At 32.2% G+C, this 17,250-nt stretch overlaps 3 protein-coding genes across 3 annotated transcripts; 2 read left to right on the top strand and 1 right to left on the bottom strand.

Annotated features, from left to right (window-relative positions):
* Positions 1 to 19: 19 nt before the first annotated feature.
* Positions 20 to 5,420, top strand: LOC103501768 (probable galactinol--sucrose galactosyltransferase 1). The gene is made up of 13 exons (XM_051087975.1): positions 20 to 701; positions 818 to 1,068; positions 1,351 to 1,441; positions 2,640 to 2,688; positions 2,854 to 2,945; positions 3,035 to 3,142; positions 3,225 to 3,359; positions 3,445 to 3,855; positions 3,942 to 4,083; positions 4,170 to 4,237; positions 4,341 to 4,475; positions 4,561 to 4,778; positions 4,863 to 5,420. Exons 1-13 carry the CDS (start codon positions 271 to 273, stop codon positions 5,231 to 5,233), a joined length of 2,502 nt encoding a protein of 833 aa, XP_050943932.1. The 5' UTR covers positions 20 to 270; the 3' UTR covers positions 5,234 to 5,420.
* A 3,367-nt stretch (positions 5,421 to 8,787) lies between these two features.
* LOC103501769 (probable membrane-associated kinase regulator 1) lies at positions 8,788 to 9,816 on the top strand. The gene has a single exon (XM_008465456.3). It carries the CDS (start codon positions 8,880 to 8,882, stop codon positions 9,657 to 9,659), a length of 780 nt encoding a protein of 259 aa, XP_008463678.1. The 5' UTR covers positions 8,788 to 8,879; the 3' UTR covers positions 9,660 to 9,816.
* A 3,849-nt stretch (positions 9,817 to 13,665) lies between these two features.
* On the bottom strand, positions 13,666 to 16,302 carry LOC103501770 (protein RICE SALT SENSITIVE 3-like). Its single transcript, XM_008465457.3, has 7 exons — positions 15,783 to 16,302; positions 15,643 to 15,693; positions 15,418 to 15,546; positions 15,148 to 15,253; positions 14,935 to 14,976; positions 14,788 to 14,844; positions 13,666 to 14,610 (listed from the first exon to the last, which is right to left on the bottom strand). The coding sequence occupies exons 1-7, from the start codon at positions 15,911 to 15,913 to the stop codon at positions 13,870 to 13,872; spliced, it is 1,257 nt and encodes a 418-aa protein (XP_008463679.2). The 5' UTR covers positions 15,914 to 16,302; the 3' UTR covers positions 13,666 to 13,869.
* Positions 16,303 to 17,250: the final 948 nt, after the last annotated feature.

The following is a 17,250-nucleotide window of genomic DNA, read 5'->3' as shown; positions in this document are numbered from 1 at the left end:
AAACCAACGGCCCTGATTCACTCGATCTCATCAGCGAAGCAACTCACATGGCTGAAATCCCCACCCCGTGAACTCAACCCCTCCTCTGTCCTTCTGCTTCTTCTTCTTCTTCCCCAAAAGCCCCATTAGGGTTTTTGTTTGTATTTTTTTTAATTTTTTTTATTTTATTTTATTTCTTGTTCCTTTTCCCAACTACCATTGCACGCCTTTTTGCCTCCTCTTTCTTCTTCAACAGATTTCCCTCATTTCTCCTATAAATACTCCATTCCCATGTCGTCTTTACTTCACCACCTCCGTTTTTCATCACCCCTTTTACCTTTTCCCCATTCCTCTCTGTTATTCCGTTTCTCTCTTCTTTCCCCTGTTCGTGCTTCTTCTTCTTCTTCTTCTTCTTCTTCTTCTTCTTTGTTTTCTTGTTCTTGTTCTTCTACTGCTGGTTTCTCGAGGGAGATTCTTCCAGTTGCGTCGCCGGTGCTTAGGAAGAGATTACAAGACAACAACAACAACAACATGACGGTTGGTGCTGGAATTACTATCTCCGATGCGAATTTGACGGTGTTGGGAAATCGTGTTTTATCCGATGTTCATAATAACATTACTCTCACGGCGGCGCCGGGTGGTGGTGTGATGAACGGCGCCTTCATAGGAGTTCAATCTGATCAGATCGGTAGTCGCCGAGTTTTTCCTATTGGGAAATTGATGTATGTTTGTTTTATTTTTTCTTTCTTTTCCTTTTTTTTTTTTTTTTGTTTTTGGAATTGATTTTAGGTTAAATTCTGTGGAAATTGAAATTTGGTGTGTTTGATTGATTTTACAGAGGGTTGAGATTCTTATGTGCTTTTCGATTCAAATTATGGTGGATGACTCAAAGAATGGGGTGTTCCGGTCAAGAAGTTCCATTCGAGACACAATTTCTTGTGGTGGAAACACGTGATGGTTCTAACATTGCCGGAAATGGAGAGGAAGGCGATGCCGTTTATACTGTTTTTCTTCCTATTCTTGAAGGCGATTTCAGAGCTGTTCTTCAAGGGAATGATAATAATGAAATTGAAATCTGTTTAGAAAGTGGTAAGAATTAAATAAGAAATTTCATTCAAAATCAAAAATCAGATTAAACAGAAATTTAAATGAAATGATGGACCCAATAATATAATAATAGCCATGAACACTGAACTGAATTATGGATCTTCTTCTTCAATATGGACTGCGCATGATCAGATCAACAGTAAAGTTAACTACTCCAAAATTAAAGGAAGAACAAAAAGCATAAAAAAAAAAAAAAAAAAAAAGGTCGATGAAGATTGTTTTTGAAATTCATTTAATGGGATTTGAAAAATTGATTGGTTGCAGGAGATCCAAGTGTAGATGGGTTTGAGGGTAGCCATTTGGTGTTTGTGGGTGCTGGATCAGATCCTTTTGAAACCATTACTTATGCAGTCAAGTAAGTTTTAATTCTTTCCATTACTTTCTAGATACACACTCCTAGTCTAAATTGCAAATATATTTTTAACAATTTTGTCATTAAAATCTTAATTGAAAAATAAAAGTAAAAACGAGCATAATTACGTAGGTTAAACAATCAGATTAGCCGTTCTTAATATTGTCATTATTTGTTAATCTTGTCTATAATTTGTCTTTATATGTATTTTGTTTTCTCTATTATTGGCTTCACATGTGTCCTTCTAGGGTTACTCATTGATGAGATATTAAGAAAATATTTTTAACCTCCTTTCCCGGCTTTTTATTTTTTTATATTTTTTATCTTCTAGAATTTCTAACTCTTTCAGTATAAAACTTAAATTAAACACTTCTATATTTATTTATAAATTTTTTGAAAATAGTACTAAAATTTATAATTAATTTCATAATAGGAATTTAAATTTTATATATGGAATAAATAGAAATAATAGATAAATATGGATATTGTAAAAGTAATATGTAAAAAGTAAAGAGATAAAATTAAGAAGAAAAAAAATGCTTGAAATTGGATTTGATCTCAGCAAAGCTTCATGTTTTGGGCCGGCTAGCACGCCACTGGGGCAGATGCCAAAATGATTACGCAACATTAATGGGTCCAAACCTTTGAAAGAAAACACGTTTTTTTTTAATAAAAATAATTATCAAATAACAACGTATCTTAAATTTTTCTTATATTTTGTCCATCGTTTATTTTTATAATTTTTTTAAAAAAATTTGTGGTTAATTGATGCATTCTAAATATTGAATATATATATATATATATATATATATATATATATATATATATTTATCAATATGGCCTTTTTAAAAAAACGAAGATAAATATTTGATTTCAAGTATCTTTATATGAAAATTTATTATAAAAATAGTTTGATTTTATTTTTCATATAAAACAAACTAAAAAAGTCACTGAAACTTTTGTTGATTTTTTTTTAAATAGAAAACAAAAAACACAATTACAAAAACATTCTTTTTAGTTTTTCGTTTTTAGAAAATAGAAAACCAAAACAATTACAAAAATATTTTTTGTTCTCTTTTTAAAAAATAAAAAATAGAAACCAAAAATGATTACATGTTGACTTTTGTTTAAAAATCAAACATGGCCTTGGACTAGATCTCCTTTTTCGGTTGTTAAAGTTTTGTTTTGTTTCATTGTATAGGTCTGTTGAAAAGCATTTGCAAACTTTTGCTCATCGCGAAAGAAAGAAGGTATTTCCATCATTTTCATTCGTAATATCATAAATTAACTCAAAAGCTTAAGTTGATAAGTGAAGACAAATTGAATATTATATCATCTAACACAAATAAAACACATTTCCTTAATTCAAGCACTCAGACCACTCATGGATCTATATCATTTAACTATGTTGACAGATGCCTGATATTTTGAACTGGTTCGGCTGGTGCACATGGGATGCTTTCTACACTGATGTCACTTCAGATGGCGTCAAGAAGGGTCTTGAAAGGTTAATTTTTCAACATGACTACATATTTCTTAACTCTGTTTAAATTTAACCTTGACAAACAATTATTGACAAACGCTTGAATTTTGCAGCTTTGAGAATGGAGGAATTCCTCCCAAGTTTGTCATTATCGATGATGGATGGCAATCAGTTGCCAAGGATGCTACTAGTGCTGATTGCAAAGCTGATAACACAGCAAAGTAAGTTGTTGATTTTGAATGATGTTTGGTTTTCTTCATTAGTCAACAGGTAGTCGAGCTAACTCGAGTGTTCTTTATTCAGCTTTGCAAACAGGTTAACTCACATAAAAGAGAATTACAAATTTCAAAAAGATGGCAAAGAGGGTGAAAGAATTGAGAACCCTGCACTGGGTCTTCAACATATTGTGTCCTACATGAAAGAGAAGCATGCGACCAAGTATGTCGTCTGAAATCGATTGCTTTTGTAGTTTACAGTGGTTGTAGAATGAGATGCTTATGTGTTTCTTGATTATTTGTACCAGGTATGTTTATGTTTGGCATGCCATAACAGGCTACTGGGGTGGTGTGAGTGCTGGAGTTAAAGAGATGGAACAATATGAGTCCAAGATTGCGTACCCGGTTGCATCTCCTGGGGTCGAATCAAATGAGCCATGTGATGCTTTGAATAGCATCACCAAAACTGGACTTGGCCTTGTGAACCCTGAAAAGGTTTTCAACTTCTACAATGAACAACACTCGTATCTTGCGTCTGCTGGTGTTGATGGAGTTAAAGTTGATGTTCAAAACATTCTTGAGACGCTTGGAGCAGGTCATGGTGGAAGAGTTAAACTTGCTAGAAAATACCATCAGGCTCTTGAGGCATCGATTTCCCGAAACTTTCAAGATAACGGAATCATTTCGTGTATGAGTCATAATACCGATGGTTTATACAGGTGAATTTCATGTTTCATGTTTGATAATCATGTATAGATGTACTTGTTTCAAAGGTTTAACAGTTTGATGTTTACAATTTCATCAGTTCAAAGAGAAATGCTGTTATTCGAGCATCGGATGATTTTTGGCCTAGAGATCCAGCATCTCACACGATTCATATAGCATCAGTTGCTTACAACTCCTTATTTCTTGGGGAGTTTATGCAGCCAGATTGGGATATGTTTCATGTAAGGACAAGTTATTGTAGTTGTTTGAATGTCAATTTCATCGGCGACTTGTTGTATGCTAACTTGAAAACATTATTGATTTCCAGAGTCTTCATCCTATGGCCGAATATCACGGAGCAGCTCGTGCCGTGGGAGGATGTGCTATATATGTCAGGTATGATTTGTCAAGATCAATTAATCTGCAAAGCCATCTTATAACTTCAAGGAAATAATTCTTATACTCTGATTTTCTGATTTTAACAAACATTATTGTACAGTGACAAGCCTGGTCAACATGACTTCAATCTTTTGAAGAAGCTTGTCCTCCCTGATGGTTCTATTCTGAGAGCTAAGCTCCCCGGACGGCCGACAAAGGACTGCCTATTTACGGATCCTGCTAGAGATGGAAAAAGGTTCGATTATTGATTCATCAATATAAACGGGTTGATTAGATTTCACTGTAGAGAACTATATTCTAAAGCGCTTCTAATTTTGCAGTCTATTGAAGATTTGGAATTTGAATGATCTATCTGGAGTTGTTGGGGTCTTTAACTGCCAAGGAGCAGGATGGTGTAAGGTTGGAAAGAAAAACCTCATTCACGACGAGAATCCAGACACGATCACGGGGGTTATTCGAGCAAAAGATGTTAGTTATCTATGGAAGATTGCAGGCGAGTCCTGGACAGGGGATGCAGTGATATTCTCCCATCTTGCTGGTGAGTCTTTGTTCATATAGATATCCTTTTAATCAGTTATGCTGGACGTGTCGTGAACTTACATTGTATGATCTCGCATTGCAGGAGAAGTTGTTTACCTGCCACAAGATGCATCGATGCCAATAACCTTGAAGCCTCGAGAGTTCGACGTCTTCACGGTTGTTCCTGTCAAGGAACTAGTTAATGACATCAAGTTTGCTCCTATAGGTTTGATCAAGATGTTCAACTCTGGAGGAGCAGTGAAAGAAATGAACCATCAACCTGGAAGTTCGAATGTGTCGCTGAAAGTTCGGGGTTCTGGGCCATTCGGGGCATATTCCTCGAGCAAACCGAAGCGTGTAGCAGTCGACTCGGAGGAGGTAGAGTTCATGTATGATGAGGGTGGTTTAATCACCATTGACTTGAAGGTACCAGAGAAAGAGTTGTACCTTTGGGATATAAGAATTGAACTATGAGAACAAAATTAGAAAAACAATGATTCTTTTCTTGAATATTTCTGAGAATTTGGATGGATGGGAAATATTCTTTCCTATATGATTTTTTTTCCATTATGTAACTCCTCTTGTAAACCCATTTAATAATGGGAATAAAATAATTTTAATAAAATTAAACCACACTCTTAGTTTGAGTTATGAACCTTTATATTTAGTTTACTCGCCAAAGTTCTTAATGTATAGTTCATATGTCGCACAAATTTGAGTTACTTAATTGTTTGGGTTAAAAATTTATAGATTAAAAAATAAATGATACTTTACGACAATATGTCTAAGAATAATATTACTAAAAATAAGAGATCGATATATTTGATTTTACATTTTATAAAATGAAACGGGACAATCACATAATCACATATAATTGTTTTAATTAAATAGTTATTCACTAGAATTTTTTTTTTAGCGTGTAATATTCGAAATGAACCCTAGGCTAAAGCACATAATCTAAATTTCGGCAAAGATGGCTAATACATGAGATGAGATAAATGTATGGATCTTTTTTTTTTTCTTTCACACTTTAATTTTTTCTTCTTTTTCCTTTTCCCTTTTACACTTAACCTATGGTAGATTTACCATTACAATCTTAAATTATATTAGGATTATACATGTACTTTTATCCTTCTATTGAATTTTATTTGTCCTTTGTAGTTACAAAATGTTACCTTCTAAAATATAGTTTTGACGAAGAACAAAAGTGAATTTGGAAATACCAAAATCACTTCAAATTCCTATGTCATCGATAATGTCACCAAGTGATTTTAACCCCAAGTGTAAATGGAAGGCAGTATTACTAATCAATACTTGTAAGGTAATTAAGATGTCATTATACATCACTACTGGGTCCAACATGAACTATCTTTTTTATTACACTTCTTAATCAACTACACAAATCCTAATACAACATTCTATTTCCTTTCTCTATACTTAAAACTAAAAACTAAAGTATTTTCTACCCAAATAAACTAAATTATTTATAAATATAACAAATTGTCAATATATAGTATTGTCCACTATCATCGATATAAACAATGGAAATTTTCTATATTTGTAAATAATTTCAACAAATTTACTATTTAAAACAATTACCCTATATTTATCTTTATAGCACTTATTGATATAACATTATCAAAAACTAAATTTTATTTTATATATAAAAAAGAAAATTTGTATTTCTCTTTTCGTTGAGGGATAAGAATTATCTATCTCCAACTATAATAATAACGTCTTATTATTTATCTCAAATATTACAGTAAGTACTATTTAAGAGGTATTCAATCAACTACAGTAAATACTATTTTACTATAATTTCTTTAGAAAAAAAAACCTTCGTCTACAAATTTTACTATTTTACTCTCTATCATTTTTTTCAAAAGTAAATAATATCGACCTAAAATACTACTTTTTATTTATTTACTACAAGAAAAATAATAATTATTATTTATGTGTAGTAGATGAGGTTTGGACAGGCTTTATCCTTACTCTAACTAAGATCCTTTCTTTTCTTCTTCCACATGGCATTTTGGGCCTCAAAAAGGTCAATTAGCAAATTTGTAATGCAAAAAAAGAAAAAAAAAAAGCATTTTTATGTACTCAAAGTTTTTAAAAGCACTAAATTGAGTACAACTTTTTCTCTGTCTACCACATAAAGCAAGCTAAGTGCTATGATAGATAAACAAGAGAGAGAGAAGTACTTTGAGAAAACTTTATGATAAATTTAAATGATTATTTGTTGATCCCTAACCACATGATATAAAACAAGGAGTACTAACCAATGGAAATGAATAGACTACTATTACTCTTTTTCTAAAAAAATTATGAAAAATAATAAAATAACTATAGCAACGTCCCAACTTGCTTTGAGTGGAGTACTTAGCTACATATTATAACTTACTCGCTATTTGAGTCTCATATAATAATACTTTATGTTCTTAATTATTGTCTACAGTGGTCATTATTTTTTTTTTAAATTGTCATCTCTCCTTATTATAGTCCAAACTAAACCGTGTGTATCTCAAACACAAATAATTATAATCTACAGACTATATACCACATGCAATAATAACCAACTCAACCCTCCAAATATCCCCTGAGTTTTGAAATGATATGTTTGTACTATATGATAGATTATGCTTAATTACTTAAATATTTAATATAACTCGATTGATTAAGACATTATAATCTCATTCACAATTAAAAGGTTAGATGTTTGAACTTCGAGCCCACATGTTAAACTAAAAAAAGAAGTGTGAATCATTCATCCAATTGTTTCATAGAGTTAATTGAAATGTATATACATTATACTAAATTGGAGAGGGAAAGAAATGGTCCCTAAATAGACACTGTGGTTGAAGCTTAGAAACCCATATGGGAGACAAACTTATTTGTCTAACTCTTGCTTTGTCCCTTTAGTAATCAAACTCAACCCTTATTATTCTTTTTTTAACTTCAAAATCATTTTTTTTTTTTTTAAGTCTTTGAAGTGAGGGTTTCCTAAACCCCACAAAAGGCTAAAGGAAATTCCCTTATGACCCCTCACATTCATTCATTCATTGGGTTTATAAAAGCCCAAACAACCCAATATGCCATTACTTGAGTGCCCTTTGGTCCACTCCTCTTCTCTTCTCTTCTCTTCTCTTCTCTTCTCTATTATATTAACCCAATTAAAAACTAAAAAGAGCTCTCTCTTCATCTCTCTTTAATTTTGCTTTACTTTGGTGTTAAAAAGAGAATAATTTTATTGGGAGTTGTGTACTTACAAAAATCAACATGTGGGTCAAAGATTAAAGCTATATTCTTTGAAATGGGAGCAAATTAAGTCATAGTACTATAATAAAATATTCTCTCCTCTTTTTATTTTTCAAAAAAATATAGTTTCATAAGATCATATATTCATCTAATTCAATCTCCACTATCTCTTGTTCTTGTTCTTCTCAAGGTATGTGATTCCATATTATGAATATGAGAATGTATATATTCCCAAAATCAATAGGCATCACAATTGAAATTTTAAACAAACTTTTCCTTTCATCTTTTCAAAATTAATTTCTTTTGACATTCTTCGTTGTATGATTAATAAGTTACAAATTTAGTTATTTAATGTGTGTGATTAGTTAGTTGGTCCATCAACAAACTCTTTTAATTTGAATTATAAATGGTATCAATTTGACCGCTATAAATTGAAGTTAAATGATAAACTATGATTATACAAGCGAATAAGAGGTAGAAATTAATAAATGTAATGAGAAATGTATATAATGATATCAGATAAGTTTGTTGTAAGGAAGGGTTTGACCTAATGATGAGTACACATAATTTGTTGTTGCAAACTTGTTTTAGACATATTGTCTCCCCACATCTTCATTGCTAATCCACTTTTCACATCTCCATCATTCACATCACTATTTCGCACTTAACGCTCCAGATCATTCCACGTGTCACCCCCTTTCCATCCTCTTTACCACACCCAATCCCTGCCCCACCCTCCTTATATATACAACACTCACACAAATGTTATGTGTTAACGGACACTTCATGCAAACCAAATGACGATGTAGACGAAAATAGAATTAAATTCATTGTGTTTTTTTACCTTCAATTTCCCTCCACGATGGAGTCTCGCCGGGAAAATGGCTCCTCCGCTGAGATCTTTTCCTTTCCGAGCACTCCAGTTCAGGATCAGGATTCCGACGATTTCGAATTTGGATCGATTACTCCTGATTCTCCTTCCACTTTCAACAATTCTCCTGCTGATCATTTGTTCGTCAATGGCCGTCTCTTGCCGCACTCTTTTCCTCCACAGCCGATTAGTGTTTACGCTGTTGATGTTGCTTCTCGTCAGACCAGCAGAACGAGTAGTGTCGGGAGTAAGGACTCGTTCTTGTCGTCCCGAAGTAATAGCACTAATAGTAGGAGCAGTAGCAGTTGCGGTAGCAGTACTAGCGCGAGGACGAGTTCGAGCGATAATAATAATAGTAATAATAATTTGGAAATCAGATCCTCGAGATTCTCTTCGTATCAGAAGAAATCGCAGAAATCTTCTGTTTCCGCTCAAGTGTACGGATCGTGTCAGAGATGGCAGTTCATTGCATCGGTGTCTGTACCGACGTCGCTGAGTCGGGAGAATTCGAGAAGGAAGAAATCTGTGGAGAAAATTGGAGGAAAATCGGATTTGAGGAGGAATAAGAGGCGGACGGAGAAAACATCGACGGCGAGGAAGAAGAAAAAGAAGAAGAAGAAGAAGAAGAATATGTGGTTCGGAAGGAAGGTTTTCCGGTGGATTATACTGGTTTGTAAGGAATGTCATGCGATCGAACCATCGAGGAAGGATGAGATTGCGAGGAAGTCGAAATTGACGACGACAACGACGACGAAGCCGCAGAGTAATTGAATTTAATTATTGATTAATAGTTTCTTCTGGATTTTGCCTCTTGCTGATGATATATGATCTGGTTTTTCATCTCTCTCTTGATTTCGGGAAGTTTCTTTTCTTCAATTGTTGGCGTTTTTTTGTTGATATGAATATGATCTCTCTCTCTCCTCTCTTTACAATGTTGAGTAGCAGAGAATTAAAGTTTGTTAATAATTTGTAATGATATATAAGAATTGAAGATGATCTATATGATGAGTTTTTAACGTGAGATTTGAACTTACAACTTGCAAATCATTATAAAAGAGAGAATTAAGAGTTTTGAATTGAAAAATACTTAGAATCGATATTTAATTAGTGGTATTTCATTCAATTTTCTGATTATCGTTAAACAATGATTTTCTTTATTGTTTGTGATCATTAATTAGTGTGAAAGTGCACACAAAATATAAAGATTTGTTGGAGAATTATCATATCTTTGCATTTCCGTTTGAGCTCTCACCCTTCTTTAATTTTTGCAACCTGTTCGTCTATAGGGGATTTTAGTCCCATAAACACCATATCTAATATTGTCTCTACCATTATTCAAATGATGTCTCTGATGATCGATCTTCTCTTTAATTGTCATTCTCTTCAACACATTTTTCTTTCTTAATTTCAAAGTAATTAATTGTCTTCCTCTCTTTAAAATACTCCATATTTTTTTCTTCATATTTGTGTTCTCCACTTTTTAACGTGGTTTGTCCTTTTGAGTTTACCATGAATTATTATCAAATAACTCCATAAACTGAGCTATCCAACAAAAAAAAATCCTAAGAATTAAAATCGGATTAGTTTTAATTTTGAGTTGAATTGGATTCAAACACTTTTTTCTTGAGATAGTTGCAAATATAACAAACTTTGTTAAAATCTATTACTATTAGATCAAATATTGGTTCATTACTTGTAGAGCTATAAAGTCTATGAGCCATTGAAATAAACTTTGCTTTATTTGTATTATCTTTTAAATCTCACTTAATTATTATTCCTAAAATTGGTACTCATTTTAGTTATTTTTGTGTGTTTTTTTTTTTTCTTTTGTTGATTTGGGGTACGGATTACAATTTAAAAAATTTTGGTTAACCCAGACCAACTCAAATTTCTATATTATTAAGAGATATATATTATAATTTTAAAAAATGACTTTTAAATGCATAATTTATTTCTCTCTAATTTTGTATAATTTTTAAAATTACCTAAACCTCCAAAAAAATATATAACTCACTTCCACTATATTATCGTGGCTATCATCAATCGTCACAAACAAACTTTATATTGGATATACATAAAAAAAAGCAATCTTAGTATAATGAACTAAGCAAACTTGTAATAAAAAAAAAAAGATACTAAAAAAAAAAAACTTTCGAGAATGAGATGTCAAAAACACACTTTTATTTTAAACATTCCTTAAAAGCATTAGCTGAGGTTTAATATAAGTTCAGAACGAGTCTTTCAATTTTATATTAGATATATACAAATCAATAGATCTGAGCTTAAATGAAAACAAAACTTTTTAAAAATGTCTTTTTTGTAAGTGTCCAAACAGACTCCAAATTGGTTAGAGACTAAATGCTTTTTCTGCATAAAAATTGCAAGATTGTGTAGACAAAGAAGACCAAAGATTAAGACAGCCTAGGTTGCCTCTACTTCATATATCCATTTTTTTTTTCTTTTCCTTTTCTTTAGTTTTTTGTAACAATGCAATAATATTAATTTAATCTTTTCTATAATAAAAACTTACTTGGCACTTTTTTTTGGTTGAGTAACGTTGAGATAAGTAAAGATGGTGCAATACAAATACCACTTAAAAGCATACTCTCTTTTTTTTTTTTTTTTTATTTGAGTTCATAATAACGTGGTTAAAAAAATTTAAATAAATATAATTCAATTGACATAATATTTGTACAATCAATCTTAAGATTAAAAGTTTGGTTCTCTTTACATATCATAAAAAAATTATAATTTTTCGCTTTTAGTAAACTCTTTTATAGTTTTATTTAAATTTAATTTCTAACCACGTATAATTATAATCAATATTCTATAATAATCATAGATTATGTGATAAAATCTAAACTCTTGGTTCCATAATTACCAAGTCAACCTCACCTAATATAGTAATTGTAATTGTGATATATAGTTTTCTCTTTTTTTTAAAAGAAAAAAAGAAAGAAATCAATACTATTACTAGAAAGCTCAAAAATTAAAATGATTGAACTTGAAGGAGAAGGTTCCATGAAAGAAGGCTATTAGTAGGAGTAGAGTAGAGTTATTGGTAGGTTTAGGGACCATTATCAAAACTACTAATGTTGTTGTTTCTTTCTTTCTTTCTTTCTTTCTTTTTTTTTAAATTACAAAACACACACACACACACACACACTACTACTACTATACCTATGAAACCCCATCATCTCCCTATCCTTTTCTTTATCTTTATACAATCAACCAATTTCTTCTCTCTTTAAAATTAAATATCTACCAATTTCTCTGCTGTCCTTTGCTTTACTTTTTCAGCTCTCTCTCTCTCTCTCTCTCTCTCTCTCTCTCTCTATATATATATATATATATATATATTGTAATTTTATTTCCTATTATCTGTCCAAAGAGAAGATCTAATGATTCTGTCAATTGAAGGTGAAGCAGTGTGTTTGAAATCATAAATAAGATCAAATTAAGGTTCTTAATTGGGAGAAAAGGAAAGATATATTCTTTTTCTTTTTTACTATCTTAGGCTACGTATATGTTTGTGATTGAACTACAAGTTTAGTCGTATTAAATATGTTTTTAAATTTTTAGAAATGTTGGTATTTGAAAATTTTAATTTTGTCCTATTGAAGAATTTATAAGGTTTCTGATAAGTTTTTATATTCCTTTTATTTGTAAATAGATTTTATTCGTTAGACACGAAAATGATTTCAATTAGATGTTTAACTTTTTAATAGATTAATATTAGAGAAATGTGGAAGATTGAAATCCTATTAGTGTTTGCTACAAGTGATCCAATTTTTTCCACCAAATTTTGAAAAATAGACCTATTTAACATTTTTTAAATTAGGCCTAAAAGGTTTTTTATTATAAGGTGGAAAAGAAAATTAAAGCTGATTTTTTTTTTCCTCTTTTGTAAAATTAGTACTAAAATTGTTGTCAAATCAAATGGAATCCCAAATAAAGTATTTTTCAAAAGCAAAAAGAAAAATGTTATTAAAAATAAAGAAGCTAAAATTTTTAAATCAGAAATAATTGTTGCCTCAAGAGATCTACTTCTGAATAAAATTATTTATCAAAAGAAATCTGATTAATTCAAATACTTTCAAATTTAGTGTATATTGACTAAATTTTATTTAGCTATATTTAATTGAAAGGACAAGTTTGACATAAAAGTTAGAATCAAAATTGGAGACAGGGCTCCTTTTTATATGCATAGCTTTGACCAAGTGAAACTTTGAAGAGAGGCAACCACTTTTATTTTTCCTGTAATTTTCTTTTATAAATTAAAGGAGTATTGTAATCTACGATCCCTAAGTTATCTATTGAATCATACTCTAATAGTGTCGGTAGGATGTCTAATTTAATAAGAAAGAACAAACAAATGTATCGACAAACATGATTGAAAATCACACCAAGTCAATTTTATCATGCTATGTAATAAATTGAGTCGAATGAAGAAATGTAAATTTGTGGTATTTGGATAGTTATTTGTGAGTCAAATCAAAGATATGCAGTGTGAAAATCTCGTTCGAAGTCGTCCAAAAGCTCTTACGTGGTTAAATTGAAAATTTTGATCCTGTAGTTTGAAAATAATTATCTACGGTTTGATAAAACCCTCGCAAATAGTAGTTGACGCACTTGTGATGATTTTATGACTATAAAAGGAGACTATTCAAGGAGTTTTATCAAGCCAATTATGACTAAACCCTAACTTACTTCAATCCACGTGGACCGAATGCGTAATTAAACCCTTTTATTGTTTTGGTATTATAGTAGTGAGGAGTTGGAAAGACATGTATATAGATGAAACTACAAAGAAAAGAACATTCAAGTTCATGAAAAAACTAACTGAAATTAAAGGCAATGGCAGAAACAACTGGACAGAATGAGGTGCAGCAGATGATAAAAGGAAACCATAAAGCTTTGCCTAAATACAAACTTATAACTCTTATGTTTCTACTAAACTAGCAGCCTTCTTCTCCCACCTTCATTCCAAGTACGTCTCCATCACATCCGAGTACATTCCCGCCTGCTCTGAGTTTCGATATTCGACTGATTGATGTGGATGGTGGTCGAGCGAAGTCGAAGATGATGAGGAAGCCATTCTTGCAGGTAAAGTAAAGCTTCGCTTGAACTTATTTTCCATCTTCCTAGCACTCTCAGATTGGCTGTCTAGGCTCAAGAACTCGTTCGAGTTACCTCCATTCATGTTATGCATAGTTGCGGGATCGGAGTTTGGATTTGCATTCTTCTGTTCGAGGATTAAAGGAATATGACTTTGATCAGGTTTAGTTCCTAAGCTCTCCGGGTTGAACAAAAGTTTGGCGTCATCAGCACGTCCTGTGAGTGCATTGAACAAAGACAGCCCATTGGGCCATTTGATATCATTCTCATGATCCCCCATCACATCTTCCATTCGAGCTTCAGACGAATGTGGCAATAAAAACATGTGTGTCTCGTCTTTCGACTGCGGGAAACCAAGCCTATTGGAGGAGTGGAAATTGGGTGAAGGAAGCAGAGAAGTTGGAGCAGATGGAATTGGCCTTTGTGCCCAATTGAGGAGGTTGGGAGGAGGGTGAATGGGAATGGCAGATTGCTTTGAAGCCATTGGAGAAGAGGATGAGTTTCTATTCGAAGAAAAGAGTTGAGTCAAATAAAAACCAGATTGATACCCAAGCGATTCAAAAGTATGTCTCATTCTCAGCACAAAGTGTAGATCTTCTGGTATCTGAATACAAATATAAACAAATACCCTCAGCAGCATTAAACCTTAAGGATTGCCATTAACTCATATATAATATATTCTCAACAATCTCAATCCTACGCGTGTGATCGAGTACTAATACGTCTAAAACAGCAACCAAAAAATAAAAGCCGTGGGGGAAATAAGAGAAAAGGAACTAACAATCTTGCATGAACCAAGTTGAAGGAGACCATGTCCAGCTTGAATAACAGCAATGGTCTGATCCAAATAAATGATGTTTACAAAGGAATGAGCAAAAATGGAAAGTTATAACAGATAAAAAACCGTTAAGATTGGTTAGAAGCTCACCTGAATTCCTGAATCAAACTGATCAGTCCACTCAGGAGGAAGCTGCAAGTTAGCAATCAAAGAAAAACAAAGACGAACCCATTAAAGTACTGATATGAATGATGAATAAAAAATCAAAATCAACGGCAGAAACTCAAAAACAAACTAGATGGATTATCAAAATGTATCAGAAGTAGGTTTGTTTTTTCTCTTTTTTCTTTGTTATTTGCATACAGCATCAAATGAACTTTGCCAGTAATTTGAAATGTTTGGCTCGCATTCTGTAGGTTCTTTGAAAACCCATTTATGGCACTTATCTGATGCAACTTTCCCCATCAGCCTGTCCGAATCAATCCAATCAGAAAAACAAAAAACATAAGCACAAAAAGCCTAAAGAATAATCCTATAGAGAGAGTAAAAAGAAAAGATAAAGAAAAAACAAACAAACAAAATGGAGAATCCACAACATCAAAACAAACAAACAAACACCTACCCAGTACCCACCCTTCTCCATAATTATATAACTGAATCGACATCTTGCTGAAGGCTTTTCTAACAGGATCGTCCCCATCAATCTCTTCCAAGCACTCTGAAACTCTCCCTCGGCAAAACCCATCTTCCCACATTAACATCCTTCAAAAAATTCATTGTAACAATCATGAATAATCCCACAATTTCAACACAAAAGCACAAAAGGGTTTAGTCATTCAGTGTTTATTCAGTACTTACAAGCTGCCATTGTCATCTCCAACTTTACAACCATTGCCTCCCCTGACTCGTCTGATGAAAATGGAAGAAACCCATTACAGAAAAATGGTTCAAAAACGAAATGGAAAAGAGGAAAAATAGAGAAAAGAAAAGGAACATACGGACGAGGGCGAATGGTCCAGAAAACAGAGTAAGTCCAGTCTGAATTGAGACAGACGGTTCTGAGGGCCTCATGAAGGGCCATCATCCCTACAGCTTCTTTGCTCCTGTCTGATGCTCCTGAGCCCACCATTTCTGTCTCTCTGTCACACAAACACTATGGCCCTTTTCTTCCTTTTTCTTTCTCTTATACAAAATTTCACTCCACTAAACCCCCTCTTGAAAAACACACTCTAAATCAAACCAAGTTATATATTAATCTATGTTGGGTTTTTGAGTAGAGAGAATTCCCAGCTAGAATACTTCTTCTTCATCCATTTGATTTGAAGTAGTAAGGTGTTCTTCTTCCTACTCTGTTCTCCTCTTGTTTGTCCCAAATAAGCAGGTTTTGTAATGTTTAGCAGATAGAGACCGATGAGGTGAAAAAAAAAAAAGAAAGGGGAAGAAGAGAGAGAGAGAGAGAGGAGGAAAAGGGGATTTGGCTTGGTCTTTGTATGATTGTAACTAAACTATGCAAAATAATAGTGGGACAGCTTTTTCCTCTTTTGAAAGCTCTCGCTTTCTCTCTTTCTCTTCCTCTAAACCATTTCACAGAGACTGTTGTGATTGTGATGAGAGAGAAGGGTTGAAATTTTGCTTTGTTCTTTTTTGGAAAATTAAAAATTAAAATCAAATTTTACTCCATATTTTCTTGTGGGATAATTTTATTTGTCCATAGGACATTCTCTATTTCTTTCATCTCACCCTATTCATCAAATTATTATAATTCCTTATGCGACAAATTTATTAATTGAGTTAGTGATTTAGGGGAAGTGGAGAGGCAGCCAAGTATTATCAAGCTTACGTTAATTCGTGGTTCCAATTTTCGAAATTTAGAAAGTCTTAAAAAAAATGTATTTTAAACTCTGTGAAGTACCAACTTACCTATCAAAATCGTAGCATTGTCCAACATTGCTTTGTCGAGAAAAACAATCACTTTGGATGGATTCCTTTCTAAACATTGATAAGCATTTAATCTAAGTTGTTTTCTTTGATCGTTTTCCTTTAACAAAATCATAAAATATATATTATATATCATTATATTGTCTATGTTTCAGTGTGAGAACTAAATTTTAGTTGATATTCGTAAATTTCAACAAAGTTAATGTTGAATGACAGTAATACTAAATTTATCTACACTTGTAAATTTAAATTATTTGATCAATTAGTGATTTATGATAGTATTATACGATATAATACTATATTCATCTTTTATTTTTATTTATAAAGTTGAACTTTTGGATCGTTTGGTGGTTTAAGGATTAATTAAGTACGCATTCTTGTTTTTGTGAACCTTTATTTTATTTTTGTTTGTGAGTTTATAAGTTTAAACTTTATTTTATTAATAATATTAATGCCTCCATTTTAACATTTGGGTTTTCTCTTTTTCTTTTTTTCCTTTTTTTTTTTCCTCTTCATTTCAAAAATAAA

The sequence above is a fragment of the Cucumis melo genome, chromosome 7 (genome assembly GCF_025177605.1).
Source record: "Cucumis melo cultivar AY chromosome 7, USDA_Cmelo_AY_1.0, whole genome shotgun sequence".
NCBI classification, from domain to species: domain Eukaryota; kingdom Viridiplantae; phylum Streptophyta; class Magnoliopsida; order Cucurbitales; family Cucurbitaceae; genus Cucumis; species Cucumis melo.
Note: the sequence above shows the minus strand (reverse complement) of the source record. Positions and strands in the feature narration are given on the sequence as shown.

Coding starts and splice junctions, on each gene's coding strand:
- LOC103501768 (XM_051087975.1), top strand. CDS start 271: ATGTCGTCTTTACTTCACCACCTCCGTTTTTCATCACCCCTTTTACCT. Junction 702..817: donor TTTCCTATTGGGAAATTGAT/GTATGTTTGTTT, acceptor TTGATTTTACAG/AGGGTTGAGATTCTTATGTG. Junction 4,476..4,560: donor CCTGCTAGAGATGGAAAAAG/GTTCGATTATTG, acceptor CTAATTTTGCAG/TCTATTGAAGATTTGGAATT.
- LOC103501769 (XM_008465456.3), top strand. CDS start 8,880: ATGGAGTCTCGCCGGGAAAATGGCTCCTCCGCTGAGATCTTTTCCTTT.
- LOC103501770 (XM_008465457.3), bottom strand. CDS start 15,913: ATGGTGGGCTCAGGAGCATCAGACAGGAGCAAAGAAGCTGTAGGGATG. Junction 15,694..15,782: donor TGGACCATTCGCCCTCGTCC/GTATGTTCCTTT, acceptor CATTTTCATCAG/ACGAGTCAGGGGAGGCAATG. Junction 15,254..15,417: donor TTATATAATTATGGAGAAGG/GTGGGTACTGGG, acceptor TGATTCGGACAG/GCTGATGGGGAAAGTTGCAT.